The following is a 19,099-nucleotide window of genomic DNA, read 5'->3' as shown; positions in this document are numbered from 1 at the left end:
CACAAGCTACTGTCTCCTACCCAACACGACTTCTGCCCTGGACACAGTACCAACACAGCCCTTCTATCCTTCTTACATTCTGTCAATTTAGCTCGAGACTCTGGTAACATAGTTTCAGCTGTTCTACTAGACTTATCTAAAGCTTTCAATACCATCTCCCACACCCATCTTTTAAATCATCTATTGAATCTCTACCTCTCCCAAAAAACTATTTTGTGGTTCTCCAGCTATCTTTCTGACAGATCCCAAGCTGTCAAATGGGGCCAGGCCTCCTCCATTTTCCTCCCCAACCCTACAGGAGTACCCCAAGGTTCCATACTAGGCCCTTAGCTATTTAACATCTTTATTAACGATTTCTACAAAGCCATACCCAATACCAAAATTGTCCAATACGCAGACTATTCCACTCTGATCTGTTGCGCATCTAACCTATCTGATCTTCATTCTCTAACTCAAACTGCCTTCTCAACTACTGAAAACTGGATGCACCAAAACCACCTCTCACTAAACTCTAACAAAACTAAAATTCTTCTATTCACTCCCTCAAAATCCACTCCCATTGATAAAAACTCACTTCAAATTACCAGCCTTAAAAATTCCATTATCAAAGTTGTTCCCTCTACCAAACTCCTGGGGGTTACCATCGACGAACACCTAAAATTCAATACTCACATCCAACTTAACATCAAGAAAACCCACATAAAACTTGGCCTACTCTACAGAAACAACCACTTCCTCATTCCCTCCAGCAGACAGACTTTGGCCACTACCTATCTCCTCCCCTCTCTTTTGTATGGCACTCCTCTGCTTATCAATCTATCTTCCACACTCACCTTCAAACTGGAAGTGTGCTACAACAAACTCTCCAGATTCACTACCAAAGCAAAATCCTCTTCCCATCACTGCACCTCCCTACACTCTTTAAATTGTCTTGAACTCTCTAATCAACTTGACTTCCTCCAAATCATCACAGCCCACAAATTATTATTCCAACCTACTAGCTGCCCTGCATTATCTAATATCCTACAACCATATGCCCCCTTAGACCTCTTAGATCTACTCACCAAAACCTTATAACCGTCCAAAAACCCAAGCGCCCTGCTGGTCAGCTTCTGCTCTCCTTTTCCCTAGCTAAAAAATGGAATGCCCTGCCCTCTACTTTGAGGACCTGTAACAATCCACACCCCTTCAAAACACAACTTCATTCTTACCTGTTTCTTCACAGGAAATGTAACTGCACTCTTCAACTCATACCTCCCAAGCTCTGCTCCTTCTCTCCTGGCTAACATTCATACCTTCCTAATTTCTCTCATAAAAACTGAGAAAACTAATAATCTCATGCATATCAAAACTAGCCCTAAGTGGAGACGTCCACCCCAACCCTGGCCCTACCATCTCCAACCCCAATCCTCATAATCAGACTAGAAACCACAACTTCTCCCATATTACAGCCAATAGAAAGCCAAGTGACTTCCTTCTACTAAGCCTAAATATTAGAAGTATATCCAACAAAGTCCATGAACTCCATGCCACCATAGACTTATACTCCCCAGATATAGTCATCCTGACAGAAACCTGGCTAAAACCTCACATTACCAGTAAGCAAATACTCCCTACAGGTTACGGCATACTAAGAGTAGACCGGCTAAACAAAAAAGGAGGTGGTGTAGCTATAATATTTAAACAGCATCTAAACATCCAGATCTTAAAATCATCAGCTCCACAAATAGGCAATGAAGAAATAATATATACCAACCTCAAAATTAACCAAAACAAAACCATCAACATAATTGGATGCTACTTCCCACCTGGCCAAAACATCCCTCCACTAGAAAACCTCCTCAGCTGGTCTACCCACCATCTCCCCAAGAAACTATCATCTTAGGTGATTTCAATATTGACTGGCAATCCTGTTCTGGCAACAATCCAACCCATCATGTACACCTTCATGGCTTCACCCAACTAGTCCAGTCACCAACAAGGATAAATAAAAACTCCAGCAAGCAGACTACCCTGGATTGGATACTAGTCAGTAAGAACCCCCAGTCATATATAACAGGCTGCTTATCAGATAGCCTCAGTGATCACTCCCCAACATTCCTACTCAAAAAATACCTGTACCAAGCTAAATCTGTCATCTATCGTCAAATGCGTAAAAAATAAACTTTAACCCACTTACATTCATCTCATCCCTCAAAGAATGTAACTGGCATGCTCTAAAGTACCTCAGTCTAGATGACGCAGTTGAATTTTTTAATACTACCTTCCTGAACATCCTTAATTACCATGCCCCCATAAGATTTTCTAGAACCAAAGCACAACCCTCCCCATGGCTACAGAAAACCACTAAGTCAGAAATGAAAAACAGGGATAAAGCCTGGGAGCACTGGCGCAAAACCAAAACCCCCGCAGCTAGACAGAAATTCCTAGTACTACGCAATAGAGTCAAAAAGCTAATAAAACGGGAGAAATTCCAATACTACCAGTCTGCCCTAGACTCCTCACAACACAGCCCCAAACAATTCTGGTCCTCCATAAACTCCATCCTCCACCCAGGTAAAGTCAGTACCCCTCCTCCTAACATCCCTTACTCCTCAGAAAATATTGCTACCTCATTTAACACACACTTCACCCAAACCATACTATCACTAGCTAAACAACACAACCCCCCTCCCCTCCAACCCACACCTTCAACTAGTAATCTCCCCACTGCCTTCTCTTTTTCTCCTGTACCTACCTCTAACATAAAAAAACTCTTAACTAAACTTAAACCTACCAAATTAGCAGCAGACAACCTCCCAAGTGAATACCTACAAATCGCAGCTGATGCTCTGGCCTACCCAGTATCCATCTTGATTGACCAATCTCTGTCAGAAAGTTATGTTCCCACATTGTGGAAAGTCTCACATATAATTCCCCTCCACAAAGGCGGACCCTCTGCAGAACTAGCCAATTACTGCCCCATAGCTATTCTCTCTCCACTCTCCAAAATACTAGAGAGATGCATACACTCTCAGGTCTCACACTACCTCCTTACTAACAACCTCCTTTCCAGTACTCAGCATGGTTTCCGACCAAACCATAGCACCACCACTGCCTTACTCTCCTTTACTAACACTATCCTTCAGCATAAAAACAATGGCTATCTCTCCTCTGCTACTTTCCAAGACCTATCTAAAGCATTTGACATGGTCCCACACAAACAACTTATCTCTGTCCTCAATAACCTATCCTTCTCACAATCAGTCGCCAACTGGTTTCAGAGTTACCTGTCTGACCGCCAACAATCCATTGTATGGCAGAATGACACATCTCCCCAACTACCTGTCTCCATAGGGGTTCCCCAAGGATCCATCCTTGGACCCCTACTATTCTCTGTTTACACCAATAATCTAGCCTCTGCCACCAAACATGGCACACTCATCCAATACGCAGATGACTCAACCATCATCTGCTCAGCCCAGTCCCTACCCAAACTGCAAAAAGTCACACAGGAAGCCTTTTCCTCTGTTGAAACATGGTTATCCGATGCCCAATTAATACTCAACGCAAACAAAACTAAACTGCTCATCTTCCAACCCACCAAACATACTCAAAACAACTCTCACTTTAACATCACAGCAAAAGACACCACCACTATATACCCAACTGAACACACCAAATTGCTAGGAGTGGAAATAGACAATAAACTAAAATTTGACATTCACATATCCATGACCATAAAAAAAGTCCACAAAAAACTAGGAGCATTATATAGAAATAAACAATTTCTCACCAAAGCAGCAAAGATTTCAGTAGCAAATTCCCACCTTATCTCCACCCTACTTTATGCCTCTCCAGTATATACCAACCTAAGGCAATGTGATCTAAACAAGCTAGAGACCTGCTACAACAAAATCGCCAAATTCGCCACAGGGGCATCCTACCGTAGTCACCACTGTCTCTCACTTGCTGAACTGGGCTGGCTTGAGCTCCCTCACCTCCTTCAGTGGTATCAACTCTCACTCGCCCACAAACTAGTAAACCATCCACTAAATGTCCCATCCCTCCAGAATCTACTCCAACCCTATCGCACCACCAGACCACTAAGATCCAGCAACAAAAATCACTTGCAGATCACTAAAGCCAATAACTCTGCTGGTGAAGCACTATTCTCTTGCACCATAGCCAAATTATGGAACTCACTCCCACCCACAATTACCTCCGTACCATCATGCACCAACTTCAAAACTTTATTAAAAGCGCACCTAAAACATGCTGGCTATGCCCTTGCAACTCCCACTCTAATATCATCCACCCCATCCAACTACTACCTTTCTTTCACCTCCACTAACTACCTTGATGATAGCAAGCTCAGATGCTCATAAGCCTAGTACTTATTATACAGCAGGAACTTCTCATTGTTACATTTGTTAATGCCTGTTATGTACTTCACAGATAAAGATTCTAGTTGTCTACTGATGTACTATGTTCTTCATCTGTAAATATGTTGTAAGTAATTTCTATGTTAAATTGTTAATCGCTATGCAATCCAATGTAACTACTGTCTGTTTATTTTACTGTGGAGCTTTTCTCCCCGGGCCTCCGCTGAAAATGGACTCACGTCCAGTTGGACACTCCCGGTCAACAAATTTAAATAAATAAATAAATAAAAATAAATAAATATACTTAGATTACAAATGTAACTAAACAGTAACATCCAGCCATTATGCTGTATGCCTGTCTTTCTCTTGAAAAATTTTTAATAGTTTTGCTGTCTTTACTGAATACCTGTTTTGACTGTAATACTACCTGTCGATTGCAATGCAAATATTTTTCTTGTAATTCTCTGTGTAATGTAACTTTGTATTGTGGAGCTTTCTTCCCCGGGCCTCCACTGAAAATGGGCTGTCAAGCCCAGTGGACCTTCTCGGTCACCAAACTGGAATAAATAAACAAATAAATAATAATAAACTTCTTTAGAAAGTGTATTACTTTCTTAACAGTCCCCAGTCCACTGTCTCACCTGTACAAGTTATTATAGCAACTTCTAAATGCCTCTAGAATTTCATTTACAATACTACTTCCTGGCCTAGCCCTCCATCTGTCAGTTGATAGATTGTTCTGTCAACCTTTTGTTTTCATAATCTTCCAGCTAAGGCTCCAATTCCTTTTGGAGACTGGACATAAGATAGCACTTTCAGGGATACTTACTGGGTTAAAATCCAGTCATCCTCCTGTTGTTGTAGATCCCGTAATAAGGTTTGCAGACATTGCTTATCATCCGGGGTGATATTAGGAAATTGTCTTTGTAAACTTCTAGTAATCTTAAAAGATCTACCTCTATAATCCTGGGCTGTGCTATTTTTATTGCGTAAATATTGTCTAAATTCTCTATAAAGGGCTAAATTAGCCTCATCCCATGATGGCATATCATGTTCATCAAATCTATACAAATGGTATTCATTTCTTTGCTGCACCCATTCCTTGAAGGCACCATTATTTATTTGAAAAATAAGGACTGTCCAGTCCCCCCTCTTGTTTTCTTCCTCCTCCCACGTTCAGTGTAAGTACTAGGGCTCCTGTCACGTAGTTGAACATTCACAATTTCGAATGACAAATGGTCGAGACCATATGTTCAAATTTGTAAATGTTCGAGCGTGTGAATGGAAACCTCTATAAGCGGAGGTTTCCATTCACTTCAATGTGGTACGATCTCGGAGTTGGTATATTTAAGTAGCAGGGGGTGTGGAGGAGTGCAAGGGGGCTTGCCCCCCTGCATACACCAATTTTTTTATTTGTCTGTTGTGTTTTCATTTTTTTGTAGGTAGTCAAAGTTCCGTAACTTCGGACATATGTGTTCGAACATATGTCAGTCGAAGTTACGGCACTTCGACTACGTGAGCCTAAGTACTAGATAAGAATAATCTGATATAGCAACATGACTAGTGTATGTGCATTCAGTGTATACCATATGCTCCTTATATAAGAAGCCTTTATCTATCCTTAGCCAGAGGTGATTTCTGAGTAAAAAGCATAATCAAGGGGATCAGCATGCTTTCTTGAAAGTTGTATATCAGTTAATCCCATATCCTGCAACTGTTTTCTACATTTCTTTACTAGTTTTGAAACTTTGGCTGTATCATTCATCCTCATACCTCTCAGCTGCACAGATTTTTGCCTCATATTTTTGGGCAGTTTTTCATAAAATTGTGGTTTTCATTGGCAAATCATTGAAGATTTAAGTCAGAAAATCAAGACAGACATTTGTATTTCAGACTTTATACCCACAAAAACCTGTTATTCTATCTACTTTCTAAGTTTGTAAGAGCAATATTTAAAAATTGTCCCTATTTTTGGTCCTTTGTCCCCCCATTATTTATGGCTTTGTCCAGATTTTTTCTCTGAGAGGTATGTATGCTTCTCTGTCATGAAAAATCAAATTCCAATCCCTATAATTAATGGGACTATATTAAATATTCGAATGTTTAAACATGTGAATCACTGAAGATCGAACTTTAGTGATCAAACGCTTAAATGTTCGAATATTTAAAAAAAAATTTAAAAAAAATTCAAACAACAGAAAGAAAAACTAAAGGGTGCAAGCCTCCCTGCACCCCCTACACCCACCGCTATTTAAATATACCAACTCCAAGATTGCGCTACAGTGTAGGGAATGGGAAATTTTCCATTTCCACACTGTAGCACACTGAAGTGCGATCTAGGAGTTGGTATATTTAAGTAGCAGGGTGCGTGGGGGTGCAGTCCCCCACGTGGGGTGTGCAGGAGGGCTTGCCCCCTGCTTAAACACTTTACATTTTTTTTTATTTATTTATTTATTTATTTTTTTTTTTTTTTAAATATTCGAACATTTAAGCGTTCAATCACTAAAGTTCGATCTTTAGTGATTCGAATGTTTAAGCATTTGAATATTTAATATAGACCCTAATTAATCATAATCGCTCTTGAAAATACATTAGCTCCAGCAAAATTTCTGTGAAACTCACTTGTACATTGGGAGGAAGATAAATTGATGCAAACGTTATAATATGACCATATAAATCTCCTTTAGTGTCAGCATATTTCCCGTGATCATCCTCTAGTTTCTTATAGACTTTAAATTGTAATGTTTTTCCTCATTAAAAGCATCACCTGAAAGACCCCCTACAACTAGAGTAAGCTACAGTTTCATGTCCTCATCCTGCACTTTTTTCATGCTGTTGTGTATCCATATGTGTTTCCTGAAGCATCATTATATCCACCCATTCTTTTTTAATGGAATTAAATATTCTATTTTTCTTAACAGGATGAGTCAAGCCATTTACATTCTAACTCAATACAGTGACTCTAACCATCCCTAGATTCAATTTTTGTGCTCCATTATGTCTCCCCCTCTCTCTGACATCTCTCGCTCATATATCACAATTAGTCACCACTCCATCAGTTCAATTCTATAAGTTGGTTTTGTTTTAGCAATGTTCCTGAAATTAATTTGAGTATGCGCCTTCCCATCCCAAAAAAGAAACCCCCCATACGCTTTGCAACAAATAGAGCTAATGCAAGCAACAGTGAAAAGAAAAAAAATAGAGATAATACAAACAGAGGAGAAAAAGTAATTTCCCTACTGCATTTACCGTAAAGCATCAGATTACTAAGTACTTCAAAGGCAGAAATGTGACTCTTCTACAAGACCCCCACAGTACCTGTAACTCACCTTAATGGTGATTGCAAACTATTGCTTGAGACACTGTGATAACCTGCTACATCAGCCAGAATCATGTAACATTCAAGAAAACTCCCTCCAAACCCTCCTGTTGTAAATCCATTTAATTTATTTAGATACATCTTATGTTGACTTGTTTTCTTTCATCCCACTGTCCCTTCACTTGTGTCCCTTCCTGTGTTCATTATCCTAAAAGAAAAAAAACTCTCCAAATGCCTAAAATGGTTGATATTAAATCCTGTTGAAGTTTTCCAGCTGTTGCTCACCTTGCCATTTTCCTGTAAAATGAGAGTAGATAGGCCATTCATACCACCTTTCTAAAGTTATTAGACAGATGGGAGGGGGACAGTAAAATAATTAAAAAACTTTGGCAGTTAAAACCCTGACCAAGATTTGAAGACATTATCCTTGTTTGTTCTTAATCATTTGGAAATTTACAATCACCTTATTGACTAATGTCAGTTGGGAAAAAAAAGCTATCTCCACAAGACAGATTTGCCCTTTGTGTTGGATTATACCAAGTCACACAAGCTTGCCAACTTTTCAGATATGTTGTGTAGGGCCCTGGATGAAAGAAATTGTATAAACGTTTGCATGCACAGGTTCTGTTCTCCATGTTTTACCTAACTGATTCTCTCAAAACTTTTGTATATTATTGATAGCACTCTTAAGTTAACTTCAAGACATTCAAACAATCAAGTTTCAGCATGGAAAAATACATTTACCATTACATACCAGTACACATACTCTCAACTAATTTCAGATATCACTAGACCAAATAAAAACACAAACAAAGGATCTACCCTAGACTGGATCCTAGTTTCTGACCTTGACAAAATCTCTTCCTCAGGCATTCTCCCTGATAGTGTCAGTGATCACTCTCCAGTATACATTATACGCAAGCCAACCTCTACAACTAGCTCCCATCAATACAGATATTGCAGAGATCTGTCCCACTTCTCCCAGCACACCCTCAATGATATCCTACAGAGCATAAACTGGAACCCACTTAAAATTCTTCCACTCAACGATGTTGTTGAATTCTTTAATTCCACATTCCTCTCAACCCTAAACTCTCTTGCCCCCCTAAGGCTTAAGAGAGTTAAATCTAAACATGCATACTGGCTTACAAAGGACACAAAGCAAGTCATGTCCTCTAGAGACAAAGCTTGGAAAAACTGGCATAAAAATAAAACCCCCTCCAACTTAATGTCATACAAACAGCTTCGTAACCAGGCTAAATGCTTAGTAGTCAAAGACAAAAAAGAGTACATGCAATCTATTCAAGATCAGCACAAACACAACCCCAAAAAATTCTGGGGACCAATTAATTCCTTGCTCCATCCATGTATCAACAATACCCCTTGCCCAAATCCAGATAAATATCTGTCCAAATTAGCTTCACTCTTCAATGCATATTTCATTGACACTATCACCAATCTAACCACTACCTTCCCACCCATCAATCCTAACATACTGGGCCCTTCTTCAGCCCCACATACCTCAAATTCTGCACCTATTTTCTCATTATCACCCCTTTCCACATCCACCATTCTGAAACTACTCCATAAACTAAAACCTTGTACTAATGCCCCTGATAGCTTACCTTCAGAATACCTCCTACTAGCTGCCCATTCCATTGCTTACCCTATCAGCATACTCATTAACAGGTCCATTCAAGAATCCAAGGTACCAGATATCTGGAAAAAATAATTTATTCCTCTACACAAAGGAGGTAATAAAACAGATATCTCAAACTTCCGTCCTATTGACATTCCTTCCCCGATCTCAAAAATATTAGAGAAGTGCATCCACACACAGCTCATAAATTAAGTAGCTAAATCTCAACTGCTGTCTCCCACTCAACATGACTTTAGGCCTGGACACACCACCAACACTGCCCTCATCGCCTTCTTAGACAAAGTAAACAGAGCTCGTGACTCTGGCTCCTTAGTATCTGCTCTCTTTCTTGACCTATCAAAGGCTTTTGATACCATATCTCACACTCTTCTGATCAACAAACTCTCTAATCTCAATCTATCTTCCTCCACCATACTCTGGTTCACAAACTATCTCAACAGCCGACAACAATCCTCCCAATGGATACACTCTTCCTCCCCTTTCATCACTACCAACACTGGTGTTCCCTAAGGTTCAATCCTTGGCCCTGTCCTATTTAGCATATTCATCAACAATTTTCATCAAACCCTTACTCATTGTTTGGTCATACAATATGCTGATGATTCAACTATCATCTCCACCTCTAAATCCCTCACCAGGTTACAGCAACTTACCCAAGAGGCATTCACTACTACTGAACATTGGATGTCCCAGAATCATCTTGCCCTTAACCCCAACAAAACAAAACTGCTATTATTCACCACTACCAAAGCTACCCCCATTGATAAATCTCTCTTTACAATTACATCAAGTAACAATAATATCATAGAAGTTGTTCCTAGCACCAAATTACTAGGTGTCATCATTGATGACAAACTAACCTTTGATCTGCATATCTATAACAATATTAAAAAAAAAAAAAAACATCAAAAGCTAGGTGCCCTATATCAAAATTATTATTTCCTTAGTCTCCCTGCAGAAAAGGCCCTTGCCTCATCCTACCTACTTCCTACTCTGCTTTATGGCGCCCCCATCCTTACCAACCTACACTCTTCCCTAAAAAATAAGCTTCACTCCTGTTATAATAAAATGGCAAAATTTGCCACTAATTCTAACTACTTGACCCACCATTGCTCCTCACTGTACAAACTAAGCTGGCTAGAATTCCACCACCACCATGCTTACCTTCAACTAACTGCAGCACATAAACTAGTCTACCAACCTGAACACTGCCCCTCCCTCTCATCCATACTGACCAGTTACCAGCCCAATCGCCACCCCAGGTCTGAAACCAAAATGTTGCTGTCCGTAGACAAACCCAAACTCTCAGCTGGCCAAATGCTGTACTCCTATGCTGTCGCTAAATTATGGAATAATCTTCCCTCTTCTCTCAGATCAACCCATAAGTCTGCATCTTTAAAAAAAACTCTAAAATTACATCTAGTCTGTAACTGGCTATGTACCTGTACCCCACAAGATAATCTTAACACATACGTTCCTCTATTTAACCTCTCTCAGCTTCTTACTCTATATTCCTTCCTACTCATTGTACTACAGTTCTCTCCCCTCTCCTAACCCGGTTCACCTGCATCTTCCCCCAGTACTCTCTAACCCTCCACTTTTGCATCATATTTTCTCTTATATGTATGCCATCATATCCTTTCTACTCCCATACTTCTATCTTACTCCAGCCATCATACTCCTGTCTCATGCCTTCTTTTCCTCTCACTTAATAGTCCTTGTTACTGTCTGCTTACCTGTGTATCAATAACTGCTTTAACCTATTATCAGCTCTAGGCTTACTTGTATGTAAAACTCTATCATTTATCCATGTATCTACAACATATGACTAGTTTTAATTTTAAATGAATGTAATACTTTGGAGCTGTGTGATTTCATTTTAAATGTATGTAATACTGTGGAGTTTTTCTCCCTGGACCTCCACTGAAAACGAGCTCCCCTAGGCCCAGTGGACTTTACTGGTCAACAAATGCAATAAATAAATAAATAAATAAATACACATTCCAGGTGGCAGCAATTTCTCACTTACAAATTGCTCAAAAAGTTCAGAAATAGCTAACCAAGATGACCGTGGTACACTGTCAGTTTTGAGGTATCAGTTAATGTGTTGTGCCATTCTTGAAGAATATCAGCCTAGCTTGCAGGGTACAGTATTTTTTTAAACAGTGGGGAAAAAACACCGCAGGTTTGAGTCTCTGTGTACAATACCCATTTCTCATTTTATCAGTGGTACCAGCTGGTAGGTTTGGCACAGCATTAATTGCTTTTGCTACTTCCTTTGGATTGTCAGACTGCCTTGGTCTGTCAGGAAACATTGTCATTGTCACTAGATATAAAAGTTTAAACCCTATGTCTGGAAAGGTCGATTCTGGGCAGTCTTGATCCATTTACACTCCGGAGTCTCCACAGAACAATTTTAACCCTGACTTCCAAAAAAAAGGAAAGATTCTTCTCCCACGGCATATATGTAGCAAATGTGCCAAAATTTGTCTGGGAGCTCTTCTCCCATTGAATGAGGGTGCCTAGGCTGTTTCAATGTAGATATCCCCTTGAAGGTATTTGTGTCCATTCAGAAAGCTTCTTTTATATAAAGGCCACAAAGTCCCTTCTTTCCAAATTTTCCAGAATACCATGAAAATGGATATGATTCCTCCTACTATGATCGTTTTGATCTGTCAGTGAAACATTCATCAAATTAAGACGAGCTTCAGAGGAGGATACCTTTGCCTTGATAGTTCATTTTCCCTGATAAGAGACTGCAGTACATCTGAGTGTTCATTGACGGCTTCAGTGATTTCTCTAATTTGCGAGTCATTGACCCTTGTGTAATTATCTATTTTGGCTTTCAGCTTCTGCATCTCTCTGCATATTGTGACTAGTGTCACCTCCTGTTCCTGTCCTTAGATTGTTCCTTGGTAGAGTTGTCATCCATTCTCTTGGGATGCACGTTTTTGTCAGACTCCGTTATTGGTACCTTCAAGTTGTTTTTCCCACTGCATCTTGTCATTAGCGGGAGGCTTGCACTGACAAAAGTCTTTTGATCATAAAAAGCTACCCTTTTTGTTAATTTGCCAACTCACTGTGTGTGGTTATTCAGTATCAGTAAACCTTCACTGACTGAACTGCTCTGTGTAGCTCCTATCTCTTATTCATAACCCACATTTATTCACAGTTTTAATAGTGATTTGAAAAAACTTTTCAAAACATCTCAAAATATAAATGGTTTAATATTTCAATGTAATAGGCTCAAGCTGTTAAATTGCAGGACATTTACCAGTTATTAAGCTCTGCTCTTTAATCACTGCTAACTAATCATATTTTAGAGCCAAACAGAAATTTCATGAGTTAATAAAGAAATAATTATATCTTAACCAAGTACATCAGTATCAGAGCAGTAGAATATTATTATAACTTTTTATTGCATTCCTAAACATCATAAAAGTGTTTCTGACCTTTCAGGCATTTTAAAAATTAGTTGATACAGTAGGTAGTTGAAAAAGTAGGTGCCAACAATAATACATTTCTGATTAAATTGACTTACTGATTGATTTATTTAAATGTGTTTACAAAGGTAGTGCACTGATTGCAGTGGACCAGTTTCAGGTACAATCTCAGTAAATACATTATAAATATCTCAAAATAATCTCCCTAGGCTGCTGAAGGGCTTCCAAGTACAACAAGCACTCAATTACAAAAAAATATTAAAAATAATTGTGGCATTAGCTATATGATGAAATATAATATACATACTAAAGTAGTTCAACAAATTATTAGGAAGAATTGGAGTATACTGAATTCTAATCAAGAAATTTGTAAGATTGTAGGCATGAAACCTTAGTTTGCATATAAAAGGGTAAAGAATCTCAAACAAAATTTATGTCATAAATATATGAAGACCAGTGTAGAAGAAAATAGACATAGGAAGAAATCTGGCACTTGTTCCTTGTTTTAACTGTGCTCATTGTAAAGGTAGTAACACAGATTTTTTTTTTAAACATCCTATTAGTCAAGAAATACTTGTGTTTAAGACATCAGGTACTTGTAATACTGAAAAATGTATGTACTTTGCCAACTGTGTTCAATGCCATTGTTTTTATATAGGAAAGACTAATATGAAATTTGAAGAAAGACTTAGTGCACACCTCTCTGATATTCGGAGAAATATTGGTGCCAATGCCTTAGCTAAGCATATTTCCAGTAAAGGTACAAAACACAGATTAAAATTTTGAATTTTACAAGTTATATCACAAGATATTCAGGGGAGATTTAGTAACAAGAGCAGAACTAATGGAATACAAGTGGATTAATTATTTTTAGTCTGATAAACCACCAGGAGTTAATAGCAGCAACAATATTAAACCTATTCTTAAAAAATAAACATGATATGGCATAAGAATGTTTTTTATATATTTTTTTTATATCTGTATTTCTATAAATGTTTTTATATGTATGTCTGGGCTTTTAAGGTAATTGATGAGTTGATTGGTTAATTGAATATGTTAACTGACATTTTGATTTGGTTGGCTGTTTTGTATATAAAAAAGGAGAACAAGCAGTGTGTTTTATGCACTTGAAGAGCCTTCACTTGAAAGCTTTGAGATTTTGTCTGTATTGGTTCTCAATTTAAAGTATTTAACGGACGTTGGACTTCTGTTTTTTTTGCACTTGGAAGCCCTTCAGCAACCTGGGGAGATTATTTTGAGATATTGTGTTGTTCTCTTTCTCTCCTTGAGGCATGTCCATTGATCTACTAATGGATATACAGCCCAGACACTTTTACTGTTGCTGGTATGGTTCATACTGTTCCATGTAGTTCTGATGGGTGTGACAGATTACAGAAGTTTCTAACGGTTGGTACTAATCCTCTCCAGTGTATCTGTGCCGATTCTTTTGGAACTGAAATAGCTGATACCAGTAATAGAGAGGTAAATGAACTGCATAATATTATAAAATCTTTGCATTTAAAGGTTGAGCAGTATAAAAACATTACAATGGCAGAGGCTAAGCTTTTATGCTTACCTCAAACTGGGTATTGCCCCTACCGGCTTAGAATGACCAAAATGCCAACATATGGAAACAAATACCCAGAGGTACTTCTATAATGGCAAGAACTAAATTTAAGGCTTAGTGCCAATTTTATACAGCCCATGAATGATTTCTTTGTAAAGTATGAAGCCGAACTGGCTTCAGTAATCTAGGCATTAGAGGACAAATTATTGAATGCCTCTGATTTTGGTTCTGTTGTGAATGTGTACAATAATATGTTGGAGGGGCTAACAATTTTTGAAGATAAACTTATCACTTTAAAGAAACATAAATTACTTCATGACCTGAATGATTTTAAATGCAAAGACAACTTTCATTGGCCGAAAGCAGTTGAACCAGTGACGGCACATATGACTGCATCATCTTCTGATGGTCCCAATGCTATCCAACAAATCCACAGCCTTCAATCTAATGTACAAGCTCTGCCCTCAATGTCTGCTTAAGCAAAGTGCAGCGAAGCTGTTAGTGATCTGGACAGCTTTGATGGGTCCTCTAAACAAACTGTGGAGTGTAAAAAGGACTTAATAGCAAGCAGAGCAGCTTTCAGAGGGTAAACATAAGCAATTTGTCTAATTTAGGTGATTTAGACACCAATAAAGTATGTTTTTAGTTCAAACTCGCTTCCAATTGGAACAACAGATTCAAGTAAAAGAGAGATTAAGAGGTCGCAGCAACAGCCATAATTGGATGAGAATGAATAAGCAAACAGTGAGAAAATTGCAGAAAAAGGTAGGCTCGGGAACAAAAATTTTTTGAAACAGTCAAATGTATTCGTTCCATGTAATACTCCCACTGTCAAAGCATTGTTGTGTGAGCAAGAAATATATGAATTTTATTTTAAAAAGCAGAAGAAGAATACATTTTATAATCTGAATAGAGATGAACATGAGGCACTGGTTACCCTTTGCTCTAATGATGATGATATCATTAAGCCAGCTGACAGAGGTGGCACAATAGTTGTAATGAATATTTGTCAATATAATGGGTGGATAAATAAATTTTTAACAGATAGTAATACTTTCTTAGAAGTTAATAGAATGTTTGTAAATTATGTCATTACTAAAGAGTTATTTGTATGATTTAATTATAGAAGGTTCATTGACTCCTGAAATGTATAATTTTCTCTATTTAGCTAATCCAGTAATCCCAAGTGTATACAGTCTCACAAAAATTCATAAAAGTTTGGTTGCACCACCTATGAGGCATATTGTCTCTGGGAAAAGGTGGAGCACTACAGCAATTTCTAAGTATTTAAACAAACAACTAGCCTCTTTTTTGAAATTTTGCAATACCTATATCAGGGATACCAGGGACGTTCCTCTTAGTTTAAGGGAATAGCTGCTGGTTAATAAATGTGATAACATTCTTTTTGTAACAATGGACATTAAGTCCCTATTGACAGTCAGTCCGAATGAATATAGTGTAGAAGCTGTAACAGAATTTTTGAATATGCACTGTGACTATTCACATGCAAAAAATAGAACTATTATGTTCTATCATTGAGATTATATTGAATAATAATGTGTTTATGTTGAATAACACATTTTATCATCAGCGACTAGGTGTAGCCATGAGCACACCAGTCACAGACACATATGCTAATCTTGTTTTGGAAAGATGGGAAGAGAGGTTTATATTTAATGAATGTGCCAAGACGTTTAGGAATGATAATTTGTTATTCTGTAAGCATTTTGTGGATGATGTATTCCTCTTATGGAAAGGGGGTGCTGCCAGCTTAACAGTCTTTGTAGACTAGTTACACTCCTCTACTGAGTTTTTGATCTTTGCTGTTAAATCGTCCTATGATATTAATTTTTTAGACATCATGGTTTCAAGTAATGACATCTCTTTTGACACCACAATACATAGAAAAGATGTGCAAGCTGTCAGATATGTGCATTCAGACAGCATGCACCCTAGACATATATATATATATATATATATATATATATATATATATATATATATATATATATATTAGAGAGAGAGAGGAGTCGTTAAAAGTCAGTTTATGAGGGCCAGTAGGTTGAGTACTAATGAGAGAACATTTTTGATGGAAATGGAAGGAATAGCAAGAGATTTTAGAAGTAGGGGATATGGCAATACCCTTATTGAAGAAACTAAACAGCTGATGAGCTATCAGAAAAGAGGTTCAGCTAAACCATATTCATTTATGCAAAAAACTGGTACTTGATCTGATATTAAAAATAATCGTGGCATTAGCTATATGATGAAATATAATACACAGATGCTGTAGCTGTTTTTGGGTTATCAATGGGTCTTTAATAAGTGTTTTTATCCAGAGTGCAGATTACAAGGGTATCAAGACTGTAGTGTTACAAACATTTCTGGTATTAATGTGTGTCATTTTGAGGGAGAGTATGGAGATCCACCACGAGCCTGATAGGTTGCTGAGGAGTGTTTACACTAATAGTGCTTAGATTGCCATGTTTGTCACCAGAACAGAGTACCTAATTAGTTGAGGATGTGGCTGGTATCTTGATGAGTGTGCAGTGCTGTCAGTATGAGAAAGTGAAGGACCACCTTTTATAGTTAACATTTAATGTAACTTTCACACACTTCCAAATGTGACTTGTAGAGTAATTGGAGGGATGGTGCAATGGTTAGCATTGTCGCCTCACAGCAAGAGGTTCTCCAGTTCGATCCTCGGCTGGGTTGCCTTCTGTGCGGAGTCTGCATGTCCTCCCTGTGGTCGCATGGGTTTCCTCCGGGTGCTCCAATTTCCTCCCACATCCCAAAGACGTGCTGCAGGTGGATTGGACACTCTAAATTGGCCCTAGGTGTGAGTGTGTGTGTGTGTGTGTGTGTGTGTGTGTGTGTGTGTGTGTGTGTGCCTTCTGTGGAAGGTTGGGCGCCGGGCTGGCAACTCGACACTGTAAAACTCCACTGCCAGTCATGAGCGGACAGGTGATTCACTGTGGCCCCCCTAACCGGGAAAAGCCGAAAGAAGAAGAGTAATTGGAGGGAATGTGAATGGTTTGGTAGGTTGACCACTTTTGTTTAGTTTGTGTCCAAGTCTGCCACAAATTGTCAGTCAGAAAGATAATTTGTATGCATTCCTGAGAGATGGCACGGGGGGGGGGGGGGGGGGTTAGGGAGAGAAAAGTGGTCCTTACCCAGAAGATAAGCATTATACCTCAGTAAGTGAGATCAAGCATTAGAGTCATATGGGCATATGGGTTTTAGACATAGCCCATATGGGTTATGGACATAGCCACAGCTAATGGCAAGCCATGTGGTTGAAAAATGTGTTTTTATTTCTGTTGATAGAAGAATCTTTTTTCTTTCAATTACAGCTGTTGCATTGTTTTTATGGCTGTTTTCCAGGATCACCCAGAGCATGAAGTACTCTACCTGGTGCGAGGTCTTTTGAATGTGATTCAGGACTACACTTGGGAAGACAACAGTGATGCCAAAATCCAAGTCTACACAAATGTGCTTCATTTGTTGACAGCAATAAGTCAAGACACATACTTGTATCATGTTGATAAAGGTATGTTTATTTTTACATAACATTGATATTATTCACAACATATTCTCAGGCATTTTTTGTACAGCTTATTGAATAAACATTTTTGATCAGGAAGGGAAAATTAACATTGCACTTGAATTTTTGCTGTGTGTTAATAACTTGGTCTTTTATAAAGTATCAGAGTCAATATTTTTTTTTCATCAATATCAGACTAGTTTCGATATTTTGTGAACAAAGCGTGTTGCACATTGCCTACTGGTTTTGTAGATGCAGTGTGAGCTGTCTGAAATGCAGAGGTGACAGTCTTCTCTGAAGCAAAGTGCAAATAAAAACCTACCAAACCTATGATAAGTCCCTCATTAGTGTAAGAGTCTGAATATGAGTCCTTTCTGTTACATGATTTTTGTAAATTAGTCCATATAACTTACTTGTGTGGATATGCCTGTACCATATTGACTGAAATAATAGTGTATAATTGATAGAGGAGAAAAGAGAGGTGCTGGAAAAAGCCTTTTAATAGTTTCACTGTCATCTGTAAAAAATAGAATTTTCAGTAAATAAGTCTCCCTATGATCAGTGCACCTGTATTAAGTGAAATTAAATTGAATGAGGGAGTCATTTTGAACCACCCATGCAAGGAGGGGATTCACTTTGCACTGTCTATTGCAAAATACAATCTTCTCTGAGCTTGTAACACTTTATGGTCGGTTATGTTTACTTATGGAGCGCTTTGGGTTTTGAAACAGTTTTGTGAAAAGATTTACTTAAGTGGCCATTGGCAAATTACATTGCTTCTTTTGGTGTTAAAACCGTAGCATTTGGGTAGTTTTTATTCATAAATAATCCTACATATATCACTTCAAAAACTTAGACATTAAAGAAACATATTTACCAGTGGCAGCTCTGTGGTGCAGAGAAATGAGATCTTGACTAGATGACCTAGGAATGCATACTAAGCCCAGTGGTTAATGGAGCTTACAGGGAAGTGTGGGAGTGAGTTGTCAGCATTGGTTATCTCATGCTGTGCTGAAGGATGGCAGCTTTGGTCTGCTTTGTTTGCCAGTAACAAGGAAAATCTTGGCAGTGCACAGTAAACAACAGATATGTGGATGGCAGACTTTCTTGCCAAAAATGCCCGAGTAGGGGTATGTAAATAGCTGTCTGATACACCTGGATGAGTGCACAGCCATTACACTTGGACAGCAGTTGTCGAAGGG

At 38.4% G+C, this 19,099-nt stretch overlaps 1 protein-coding gene across 1 annotated transcript in view; it reads left to right on the top strand.

Annotated features, from left to right (window-relative positions):
• VPS35L (VPS35 endosomal protein sorting factor like) overlaps positions 1-19,099 on the top strand; it is a gene marked incomplete in the record, with an annotated part of 3,288,436 nt that overhangs the window by 2,335,523 nt on the left and 933,814 nt on the right. The window contains 1 exon segment of the mRNA XM_044089753.1: positions 17,738-17,903. Coding sequence (XP_043945688.1) covers positions 17,738-17,903 — 166 coding nt within the window.

The sequence above is a fragment of the Protopterus annectens genome, chromosome 12.part0 (genome assembly GCF_019279795.1).
Source record: "Protopterus annectens isolate FY-2018-M chromosome 12.part0, PAN1.0, whole genome shotgun sequence".
In the NCBI taxonomy this organism is placed as follows: Eukaryota; Metazoa; Chordata; order Ceratodontiformes; family Protopteridae; genus Protopterus; species Protopterus annectens.
Note: the sequence above shows the minus strand (reverse complement) of the source record. Positions and strands in the feature narration are given on the sequence as shown.